The 12,672-nt window shown below is 40.6% G+C and overlaps 1 protein-coding gene across 9 annotated transcripts in view; it reads right to left on the bottom strand.

Moving 5' to 3' along the window:
* The window catches only part of Tbc1d1 (TBC1 (tre-2/USP6, BUB2, cdc16) domain family, member 1), a 180,648-nt gene that overhangs the window by 28,419 nt on the left and 139,557 nt on the right, over positions 1-12,672 (bottom strand). For all 9 annotated transcript variants that reach the window (XM_013009024.1, XM_013009031.1, XM_013009023.1 and 6 more), the window contains 3 exons: positions 12,159-12,344; positions 7,916-8,077; positions 2,041-2,199 (listed from right to left, as the gene is read on the bottom strand). In XM_013009024.1, the coding sequence (XP_012864478.1) occupies positions 2,041-2,199; positions 7,916-8,077; positions 12,159-12,344 (507 nt within the window). The remainder of the gene's footprint in view (positions 1-2,040; positions 2,200-7,915; positions 8,078-12,158; positions 12,345-12,672) is intronic.

Raw genomic sequence — 12,672 nt, 5'->3', positions numbered from 1 at the left:
TCCACCTTCTCCCTCAGTGCTCACATAGTATCTGAGCACGTCCGCCCTATTATCCTAACTCTCTCACCATTTGCACAGCTGCTATTACAGACTGCCCTACCACACCTAGCTCAATGACTGATTTGACTTCACTCTCTACTATGCACTTTTATTAGGCTTAAGCTATGGAGTAGACAAAAAAGAAAGTATAGGCCCCAGCTGTGGCAAAAACATAGTCCTTGTTGAAGCTGGGAAAGTGATGGACAAAGTCTGGAGGAGGGATTTCTGCATCAGGCCTCTGGACCCTGACCCATGGAGTAGAGTCTGAGCTCAGCAGAAGGACTCCACTGCTGGTACTGAGTCAATACCCAGGTTTTTCTGGCTCTAAAAGGGGAGAGATGACCTGGGAAGGTCCCTGGATAAACACTGGGAAGACTTGGGAGGTAACTTAAGAAACTTTTTCAATTGAAGGTTCTTATAGGCCTCTGGGAGGTTGTTGGACATCTTCCAAAATAAAGGTCAGGCCTGAAGTGAGGGGGGTAGTCAATGCTGGCTGGGAGATAGGCGTAGCCACTAGTCCTCAGGGTAGGGACAGAGAGGATGTAGGTAAGCCTGATCCTGCCTGTGAATCAGCAGCTGTGACTCAGGCAGAAAGGCCCCCTGGACTGGGGCTCAAACAGCTTCAAGAAGAGGCTGAGTCAGGCAGGGGCTCTGGGCTGGTTGGGACTTTCCTTGTCTTCTACAGGAAGGTGATTAGATGGGCGCATGAGGAAGAAGACTGACCAGACAGCACTGTAGGGCGGTTACAGAGGAAAACGTCAGTAACAGCATCAGGGGAGGGAAACCTTGCTCCCCTCCTGTCCTGGGGAGGAATGCAGAGGGGAAGGGTGCTTACTCCTATCCACCCTCCTACCCCCAAATGCATCTCTACTTCTCATCATGGGAACACAATGTCATTGTTTCAATTACACATCACATGAGCAGCCACCCTCAGGGTTACTGTGGACGCTGACTCCACTGAGGCTTCCACAGTCAGGGCTTCTGCTCCCATAGAGGCCTGGGGCCTTTTGGACTAGGGGACCAGAGGGATGGTAGGGCCTTATTGTGGAGGGACGACAGGTTTAGGTACTTGCACCTCGGCTCAGATGGACTGTGGTTAGCACTTGAGTGCTCTGGGCCTCAGTTTCCTCACTACTTTGGGAGGATACAGGACTAGTTTCAGAGGGCTGTTGTGAGAGTCACATGTGACTGCAGTGGCTCACGTCAATTTTATGAAAAAGAGTTGTTGAGCACCTACTATATGATGCACTGTTAACACTGGAAGCTAAGGGTACACTGGCAAACCAGCGCCAGTCCAGCCGATAAAGGTTGAATCCTACAGGGGAAAGCAAAGCCAGGGCAGTGGAAGTCTGGCCACCACACTGTTCAGCAACCAATTGGCTGGGTCATTCTGAACAAGTTACTTCACCTTTCTGTTTTAAGTTTTTCAACATTATCTACATGTGACAATATTGTGAAGATTAATGGAAGTGTGAGCACACAGCCATTTGAGCCATACTGCACAAACCTGCACAGCTGCTGACAGTCAGGTGGTCTTTTGTACATCACAATTGTATCAGTCCAGCAAGGTTTTCAAATATATCTGACATGCAGTTTCCATCTTTGTGTATTTGAAACCATTGTCCCGATTCCAAGATAGAATCATCCCAGGTGATTGAGCTGCTGTAATTAAACCATGCCATTGTATGTCCCAGGATGTTCCTACAGCTGACCATAAAAACATCCCATCGATGTCTGAATTATGACACTGAAGCCGTTAGGACTTAATGAGCAGCCTCTCACCTCATGCCAAGCAGAATAATCCAGATGCCCAGTGAAAAGAAGAGATTTTTATATACTTGAAGAGGACATTTGGGATCACTCTTGGGCTTTTTAAATTAAGAGTCTCAGTAGTAAATTTTGACTGTTAAACCGAAAGGCACTTCGCTAAATAACGGGGATAGTCTCTTCAGATTGTTTGAAACCCTCCTGGTTCATCTCCAGTCAATAGTGCAGACTCACCCAGGTCGATGAGAATCGCATGCTGCTGGGAGGTGAGCTGTTTTAAGAGTTCTTTGTAGGGCACATCCTTTGGCTGCTGTTTACTGGGAAATGGGTGTTTAAGGTGGAACTGCTCAGCTAGAAATTTCCAGATTTCACCACGGTGATGACGTGGCACACCTTTAAAAGAGGGAGGGGTGGAAACTATAAAAACAACACTTCATGTTGAGTTGTTTCATTCTACACTCCAAATTCTTGTTCCACTGTGAATTAATGGCACAGGAAGCAACCAAGACTTTGTCCTATTTGTTCTCCTCCTTCTTTCCTTCCAACCTCCCACTCTCCCCTCATTTCCCTGGCCCCATCCATTTTTCCCTCTATTTTTCCAAGATATATTATGTTCTGACTAGGTTATATTCTGAAAGGATAAGCCAGCAAATATGACATGATCCCTAGCTGGTATGAATGAACACTGTTGTAAGGTGATGAGATGAAGCATGAAAATCTACAGAGCAAACTGGGATCTCCAGTCAAGGAGAGGCAGAGCCCAGGGGAAGGCAAGCTGGCTCTTTCCTAATTGAATAATCCAAGTTTCATAGACTCCTTCAATTTAAACCCAGCCTTGAGGAGGAAGGAAAAGGAATAAAATAAACCAGAGAGAAGGCACCTTTAGGTATAGTAAGAACTTGGCTTTTTCCCTCGTATTTTAGCAATGAAAGAGAAAAATTAGGTTAGCTAGGAGGAGGAACCCAGCTAACAGACCAAATCCCATGCCTTCCCTAGTATTTATTTCAGTACTACCTGATAAATGGTGGCCCTCTCAAATGTCTACTTTCTCCTAATTTCTAGAACCCAGGAATATGACCTTATTCACAGATCTAATTAAGTAAGGATCCTGTGGCAAGGAGGTCATCCTTGATTATCCCGGTAGACTCTAGGCCCAGGACTGGCGTCATTACAGCAGTCACACAGGGGCAACAGTGATGACAAAGGCACTTAGAAGAGTCAATGTGACTATGGAGGCAATGATGCATCATGAAGGCAAGAATGCGGACTGCCATCTGAAGCTGGAGATGGCCAAGTTCAGCCTACCAACACCATGACGTTGAAATTGCAGAACTATGAGAGAAAAACCTGTTGTTTCGTATTTCTATCCTGTTAACAGGAAAGTAGTATTCTTTGAGAGCTGCTTTTATAGAATATTCTTTTTTCCCTCTTTCCCTACCATTCTTGTTCATAAATATGTCTTGGACACACACACACACAACGACTTCAAACCCTGACTATAAGCAAATGTGAAGGAGCAAAATAGCTGGTGTGACAAATGATTTATAGTGGGGCTTTTTCACAAAGTATTTTTGGTCAGTTTGGAAAATTTTCCCCTAGTATGAGATGCCCAATTTCCTCTTATTACTAAATCATTCCATTATCTTATCAGACTTTAGTGTTTGGAGAAGAGAATTCTGGCTGTGTCACTGGGGAGTAACATGAACGAACTAGTATAAAAGAGTAAGCTGAGAGCCTAGGATTCAAAGGAAAGGATCACACAAGTCAGGCATAATGTTTTTGCTAAGAATAGTTTGGAATATCCTTGCCCATGCTGTTTTAACTTACTCCTAGACCAAGAGAGAAACCTGGCAGGAGAGTCTACCCACAGCCTTAAGGCAGAATACTGGGTGGGCAGGAAAGTTTACCTCAGCCTCTATGTAAATAACTTTGTAAATATGTAAATAACTGATTTAATATATGATTACTATTCAGAAGTGTGTGTTTGGGGAAGGTGGATCTCTGAAAACACAAAAAAATATAAAAATTAAAGGCCAAACCAGGCATCAGTGGCTTACTCCTGTAATCCTAGTTCCTTAAGTAAGAGCTGAGATCTGAGGATCATGGTTTGAGCCAGCACAGGCAGGAAAGTCCATGAAACTCTTATCTCCAATTAAACACCACAAAAGCTGGAAGTGGAGCTGTGGCTCAAGTGGTAGAGTGCTAGCCTCTAGCAAAAGAGCTCAGGGACAATGCCTAGGACTGGAATTCAAGCCCTAACCAGCACAAAAAAAGAAAGAAAAGAAAGCAGAGCACAGGAAAGAAATAAAGGCTACCATAACTAGAATAAATGTACAATTTATGAACCAAAACAGGAAGCTTTTGAAAGTGAAGGGGAGGAAGGCTGTTGATGATTTTGGCAGGAAAATTTGAAGCCCATGGTCATATCAGGTAACCCGGAAGGATGGTCTTCCTGCCACAATCCCTAGTATCTGAACACATTCTGGATGTTTTTCTATGTGTACACTACGGAAATATCAATTGTACAAGAGACCATGCTATACTTTATTTTTCCTCACTGAACAACTTATCTCAAACTTTTCATCAATAAATAGGTATGTTATTTTCAAGGAATTATGACATAGATAATCACATGGTTTAGTTGCTTTGTTTTTGGATTAGGCTTTCAAACCACAACACAATAAGCATTCTTCTTACTGCATTACAATTTTGGCTGGCTAATTTCTAGAATTTTTTTTTTTTTTTTTTGGTTAGTCGTGGGGCCTGAACTCTGGGCCTGGGCACTGTCACTCAGCTTTTCAGCTCAAGATTAGCACTCTACCACTTGAGCCACAGCACCACTTCTGGCTTTTTCTGCTTATATGGTGCTGAGGAATTGAACCCAGGGCCTCATGCATGCAAGGCAAGCATTTTACCACTAAGCCACCTTCCCAACCTCTAGAATAATTTTCTCTAAATGGCATCGCATGGTCAAAGGCAAGCAAAGTTTGCATCTGGCCCATATAACCAGCTGTTCTATATTCCTAGAAATACGTATCCTAGCTTCTAAAATTTTGTATCTTTAAGCCAGGCGCTGGTGGCACACGCCTATAATTCTAGCTACTCAGAAGGCTGAGATGTGAGGATTGAGGTTCAAAGCCAGCCCGGGCAGGAACGTCCATGAGACTCTTCTATCCAATAAACCAGAAAACTGGAAGTGGTGCTGTGGCTCAAGTGGTACAGCACTAGCCTTAAGCTGAAGAGCTGAGGGACAGCACGCAGGCCTAGAGTTCAAGCCCCATGACTAACAACAATATATATATATATATATATATATATATATATAAAATATCTTTAAAGAAATCATTCTTACACTAAACTTTGAATTATCTAACATTCCATAGAATTGTTCTTCCTTCTTCTAAATTAAGAAGGCTGCAGATGGTTAGGAGGAAAGGTCTCAGTACCCATGCAAGGACTAAAGTGACTCAGCCTCTACTTGAAAGGTCAAAGTAGGGTTCTGATTGAATCTTGTAGTAAAGTTCTGAGTCACAACATGGATAGTCGTTGTTTGTGTGGAGTGGTCAGTCTTAATATGCTGAAGTTGGCTGACAGACAACCCTTTAACTGTTAGAAAGAGCTCCTGTAAAGAAGCAATGTGACTAAGTCAGGCAATCCAGGAGGAATTCCAGGTCAGCCTTAGCTCACCCCAGTACATAAACTAACTGTCTAATCATCCATGCCCAACTCCACCACACAAGGTCTAGATTCCTCAAGTATTTTCTAATGTTTCCGCTTCTAAATACAGAATGAAAAACATGTACAGGTACCAGGCCTTTGAGATACTCAAATATTTGAAATAGCTGACATAGACTATGAAAGACCAACACCTAGTCAACTGTGAAAAAAGGAAAACGCACACACACACACACACACACACACACACACACACACACACACACACAAACAGCTGCAGCCATCTGGTTTAAGGGTAAACTTCCAGCAATCAATATTAGAATGGATGCAAAGAATGTTAGCATAGCCATTCCCAAGATCTGTAGATTGTCAAGCCTCTCATGCTATCAGTCTGGAGGTAGGAGCCCAGGAAGGTGAGAAGACCTGTCTGAGGTCACATTGGAAAGCCTTGTCTATTCAAAATCTCAGTCTTCAGCATAGCTGGATCCTGAGAACGGTATGGTTCACCCAGATCCAGTGCAGTGGTGGTGAGAACCCTGCAGCCTGAGGTGTGAGCTCATTACCAGCTGTTCTAAGCCCAGTGTCCTGACCCTTAGGAAGGGGAAAGTCACAACCAGTGACAACTACCCATCATCAGTAAAATGGACTCCATCAAAACTAAAGGTTCAGGCCTGTCATCCTAACTACATAGAAGGCTGAGATCTGAGGACTGTAGGTCAAAATTAGCCTGGGCAGAAAGTCTGCAAGATTCCTATTTCCAATTAATCAGCAAAAAGTCAGAGGTGAAGGTGTGGCTCAAGTGGTAAAGCACAAGCCTTGAGCAAAAAAAAAAAGCAAAGGAAAAATGCAAGGTCCTCAGTTCAAGCCCCAGTGTTGGTACCAAAAAACCCCACAAACAAACCAACCTAAAAACTCAAAAACACCTAAAACTATCACAGAAAAGCTGCTTTGCTCTATAAATTCTGTATAACCAATAAAATCAGAAGAAAACCATAGGATGGAGATGCATATATATATGGATATATATATATATATATATATATATACACACACACCTCTTATCAAATAACAAGTTATTCAGCATTAGAACTCAGTAGCAATAATAAAATAGTTTATACTTGGAGGGTTCTGAACACTGAAGTTTGTAGAAATTATGATCTAAAATGACGCTTTTTAGCCTGTGAAGGATCAGCTTTTATTTTTAAATTTTCCAATCCCCAGTAGAGTGATGCTTTTATAATGTACAATAAAAATGAATTAGTAGAAAACAACCCAAGAGAAACAGAATGATAAAAATATAAAACCACTATGTCAAATTGCTGGAAATGTTCCCAAACTTTGTTGCAAAACTATCCTTACCTCTCCTGGATTAATTAACAGCTGAGACTAAAAGGCAGCCCCCACTGCCACCTTCAAGGCCTGGCAGGACTGCAGACGCATGTAATGTTCTCCTGGGCTAAGATCCTTTCCTTACCACCACGTCCAACACCCATATCTCACCCACATGGAAAATGGGCTCTGAGACCTTAAGTCTTGGCTTACTATCACACTGCAAAACACACAGCTGGGCGGGGCCAAACCCAGAACCACCTGTCTAAAGTCTGTGCTTTACACTCTGGTCTCCCAGCAAGAAATGACACAATTAGTTCTTAGTTTACTATTTAAGTCAAAACATATCATCACAACACATACACAGTTAATAACCTTTAGATTATCTTTTTGTTATACTTCCTTGATTTGTGGACATTTTAATTATCTCAACAATGAAATTGTACCCATCCACTATGAAGCATAGTATTCATCTGCAAAAAAAAAAAGGATGGACCTGGAAAAAATTAGGGGAAGTGAAGTAACTCAGGCCTACAGAGACAAAGTCACATATTTTCTCTCCTATGTAGAAGGTTAGAACAGATAAATGTATAAGTAAACACAAATGGGGCATACATAGATGTATTAACTGAAGCATAGTATTTTCAGGAGAGAATTCAAATGGAGTAATTCCTTAGGAAAGCTTACAGTCCACCGAAATAAATACCAGGAAACTGGCACTTGAAAGGTATGGGAGAGAGGTCAAGTGTGTGTGTGGGGGGGGGGTAGAGGGATGAAGAAAAGAAGGATATTAAATACATAGTCTATGAAAATAAAGAAAATTGAGAGGAAGGGTTGGGTTGGAGGCATGGGAGAGAAGGAGGAAAGGGGTGACAAGATGCATTGTATTCATAAACTGATTTGTTGAATGGTAATTCTTTTGTACAACTACTGAATATAAATAAATATTTTTTAAAGTGATGAAACTTGCATCAGTAAGTAAGATATATGAAACAGAGTAGATAAAGATGTGATGAAAAGGAGAGATGGTCACTAAAACTAAACACCACACCTATCTCAGCTCTCAGTGAGTGAGGCTGGCCACCTGGGTCCTGAGAAGGCTTACCTTGCCCAACAGCTGAGTGCATTTTTTCCATGTCAAACTTAATTTTTGATCTTCCTGGAGTGCTAAGCATCTTTTCCCATATGGTAGTTACTTCTTTTAGGCAAGGAGTGATTTCTTCATAATCAAGCTTTAGGCGCTTATTTTGCAAATCATTCTCGGAGGCTAGAAGAGACAATGTGAGGGCAGATTAGTAGATAGTACAGATCTTCTAATATGCAACCAATTATTCCACGCTTGTGAGATCTAGGACAAATACAGCAAATGATAATCATCCCTTTGCCTTGTTTTGGAAATGCTAAAAATCTGATTTCTTTTAGTGGTACACACCAATGTGTCCTGGTGGCCCTATGATTAAATGGAGACATAGCCCACTTCTATTTAGTTCTTTCCATCTTTATAGCTAGCCTATCAAACCATAAACATTTCAAGAGCAGGAGCCATGTGTTAAATTCCTAGTGATCGTTAGAGCTCAATAATTTATTTTTTAAATTGAAACTAAGAGATATACTAAGTTTCTCTTTATTTAGACTCCAACCTAAAGTAGGTGATGTTGATCAATGGTTCTGTTCCAGCTCCCTTGAACTGAACAGAATAAATCTACTCTGTTCACAGGTATCTCCTCACATATAAGCAGACAGATAGAGCTCTAGTGTACTACCAAGAGCTGCCTTAAGAAGAATTAGACCTAAATTACCAAAGAAGCAGGGGGGGGGAATCAATATCAAAAACTTTAAATTGACAAGTTAAATGGATTCCCTAGTCTAATCACTCACTTCAGGGACACAAAAATTAAGTGAACAGATTTGATTAAGTGATTTTACCCAGGGGTATTTAGCTACTAGGCAACCTGGTGATTCTAGGCCTAGTGTTACTTCCCTCTTTTATTATTTTTCACCCCGTATTTTTATTCTTTTCCCTCTTACTTTAAATAACTTGTTTTCTAGATCCTTTTAAACAATTCCTGACAGCTTTATTGTTTGTTTTTTGTCGGTGGTGGGGCCTGAACTCTGATCCTGGATCATGTCCCTCATCTCTTCAACTCAAGGCTAGTGCTCTACCACTTGAGCCACAGAGCCACTTCCAGCTTTTTCTTCTTATGTGGTTCATGCATGCAACTGAGCCAACTTCCCAGCCCCTCCTGACATCTTTAGAATTCACATTTTAAAAAAACGTTGACCTCATATTTTTTTTGTGGGGGGTTGAGGGAGTTATATAAAATGTCACTGGCTTTAAGCTAACCCTTGGGCAAATTAGGTTTGAGACTAGCACTGATGAACTGTGATTAGATCCTATACTGAGCTCTTGGTACCAGCATAGTTACTTTCTTTTTTCTTTTTTGGGAGGGGGGCATTTTTAAGTTTCATGATTCAAATTCAGATCATGTATGTTAAGAACTATATGTTTGTTCCTTTAGGGTACTTCCATATTTGGCTTATTCAGCTTTATTTGGAGAAATATAACTTGTTTTGCTTCATCAATATATCAAATTAGCCAGGCATTGGTTGATCATACGTGTACTTTTAACTGCTTGGAGGCTGAGATCTGAGGATGGCAGTTCAAAGCCAGCCTAGGCAAGAAAGTCTATGACATTCTCATCTCTAAACACAAAAACAGCCAGAAGTGGAGCTGTGCATCAAGTGTCAGTACTAGACTTGAACAAAAGCATCTCAGAGACAGTACCCAGACCCTGAGTTCAAGCCCCAGGATTGGCACTACCCCAAAATAATAATAATAAATAAAATAATAATAAAAATTAAGGCATCAAATTAGAAAACAGGACATTAACTTATAAATTGGCCCACATTTTTCTGACTAGATTAGGGTTAACTGTAGCATTTACATTTAGTCCTAAGATTGGTGAAAACACATTACTGGGATTGTGCAAGAAATTTCACTGTAACATGGTTTCTTTGGCAGTGAATTCTTCCCAGAGGACATCTGGCTATGTCAACAGAGCCCAAGCAACATCCTCTGTTTGAGAATCCTGCTATCTAGAATCAGTGGCCTGGGAAATGCTTTATCAGCCAAGGCATACAAAGCAAATCTTCTGTAAACAGCAAGTTTCCAATAAACTGTAGATGAAGGACCCAATCATTCATGGCATGAAATAAGAACTGCTCATGAGGGTAGGGAAATAGGACTGAATGAAATCACATGGAATTTTGCAGGGATTTTCTCAACATTTATTACCATGTAACGTGGATATCTAGGCTGACTGAGTGTGATTAATATTCAACTTTGATGTATACCCACTGCCCTATTGTCACTCCTGCGCTGATAATAACACTTCTACAGACAAAACTCTTCTGCCAACTGCCATCATCCTTTGGAAAGCTAAAGTCTCCTCAATGAAATGCCCCTGCATTTGCAGAGATTATAGGAAACTTCACTATTTAAAATTTTTAAAACATGTTATTATTAATTCAAGGAAATTCCTTTGGTAAATTAAACCATGTTTAATTGCAAACCAAAATTTAATGTCATCATATAATTATGGTGATGTAATATTGATCAGTTTAACTTTAAATAAACATATAATGTTGAGTTATATGAATTAGTCAGATAAAAATGACACGCCCAAATCATCATTTTCTTGAATCCCACCTTGCTGTCCTGCATCAGGCTATTCACATTTTTATTTTAAAATGGAGAAAATATGTTTGCAAAGAGCAATATTAGAGCACTGCTAATGTGGAAAAGAGCTGATGCATTTTTAGCCCCAACACCACAGCAAATTAGCAGTGTAATTTTGAGAAAAATCACAACTTCAGCTAACAAATGTTAGGTAGATTTAGATGATATGGTTTGTAATGCCCCCCAGGAATAGTAATAAAATATTTGATTGACAGATTCAAAAGTAAACAAACACTGAACCACAGAAAGAATTTCATATATGATGTATGTTCTTCCAATTTCTTTTTCAGAGAGTATGCAAGTTTGTTCAAACCCTTCATTAAGTTCAAGGACCATTTACTCTGTAATTTAACCTTCTTTTAAGAAGCAAATGGAAAAGACCCCAAAAAAACCAACATGGCAGCAGCATTAAGTATTATGACCCACATGACTAACACTGCTGCTTTTTTTGCAGTCTCAGCATACACATGAATGTAAATGCCGTGGTGTAAAGCTATTATTCAGCTGATGCCATGACTATGAAAAACTTGTAGGCAGTATGGTAATAATGAGCACATGGGATCAATTAATATAGTGGGTAAGACTATCTTAATAGTCTCAGAAAGTAAATACTACTGATACTACTTTGAAAAATAAACTGATATGATTTGTGTTAGACAATCTTCTTTTTTTTTTTTTGCTGGCCATGGGGCCTGAACTCTGGGCCTGGGCTCTGTCCCTCAGCCCTTCAGCTCAACGTTTGAGCCACTTCTGGCTTTTTCCGCTTATGTGGTGCTGAAGAATCAAATCCAGGGCCTCAAGCATGCAAGGCAAGCACTCTACCACTGAGCCACCTTCCTAGCCCAATCTTCATTTTTTTTTAAATAAGTTTTTTTTATTGTGAAAATACCGTACAGAGAGGTTACAATTACATGAGCAAGGTAATGAGTATGTTTCTTATCAAGTATTGTTGCCTCCTCCTTTGTTTTTCCCCTACCATCCCTGCCCTCCCATCTCCACAACTACACCTCCTCTCCACCAAACTTGTAAAGTCCGTTTTTCTACATAGCATCTTGTATATCTCATTGTTGCAATGGGTCCACCTGTAAGAGTTCACACTTCGATGGAGAAACCTACAGCTATGAATTATGAGCCTAGACTCATCACTATCGTCATAGGGAATTTTTCCTCATAGATAATCCACTGCCACGAAAATCTTGATGTAGACAAACAACACCTCAGTATTTTCTTCCTCAAAATCATTCATCCCCTGTTGTTTATATCTTTTTTTTATTGTGAAAATACTGTACAGAGGGGTTACAATTACATGGGTAAGATGAGTACATTTCTTATCAAGCATTGTAGCCTCCTCCTCCTTTGTTTCCCCTTCCCATCCTCCCCTTGCCTCCTCCACTCAATCCTACCCCCCCACCAAAGTTGTAAAGTTCATTTTCGACATAACGACTTGTACATCTCATTGTTGCAATGGGTCCACCTGTATCCTTACTTAAATGATTTTTTTCCCTTCTCCTCCACAAAATGACTGCATGTTTATATCCAATGTGATTAACTTGGATTCAAGACCAATTAAGATCATCACGCCTGTCCAATTTCAAAATGGTAAACCAACCTTGTAGCTTCTGATTTTCTTTCTCCATCCTTAGGAGGAGTATCTGTTGCAGAATAGCCTTTTTCCAGAGCTCTCGCAGTTCACGTGACGTCCTTTTTTTTCCCTCTGGTACAGGGCCAAATGGTCCATCTTCACATACTGGTTCTAAAGGAGACCGTGGGGGAAGTTCTCCCAGCTCCGAATAATCTGAAGAAAAGACATTCCAGAATGGTCACTTTTCAACAACAAAAATATGTTCAAAACACTGTTATCAATTAGCAAATTGTATTTATTTGGCCAAAACAAAATGACATTACCAAATTTCAAGTTCATGTTGTTGCTTTTTTTTTTAATTGTGAAAATACTGTACAGAGTGGTTACAATTACATGAGCAAGGTAATGAGTACATTTCTTTTATTTTTTTTTGTTCCGGTCGTAGGGCCTGAACTCTGGGCCTGGGCGCTGTCCCTCAGCTCTTCAGCTCAAGGCTAGTGCTCTACCACTTGAGCCACAGCACCACTTCTGGCTTTTTTCT

The sequence above is a fragment of the Dipodomys ordii genome, unplaced genomic scaffold (assembly GCF_000151885.1).
Source record: "Dipodomys ordii isolate 6190 unplaced genomic scaffold, Dord_2.0 Scaffold8, whole genome shotgun sequence".
NCBI lineage: Eukaryota > Metazoa > Chordata > Mammalia > Rodentia > Heteromyidae > Dipodomys > Dipodomys ordii.
The sequence above is the reverse complement of the archived record's forward strand: the minus strand, read 5'-3'. Positions and strand labels throughout refer to the sequence as shown.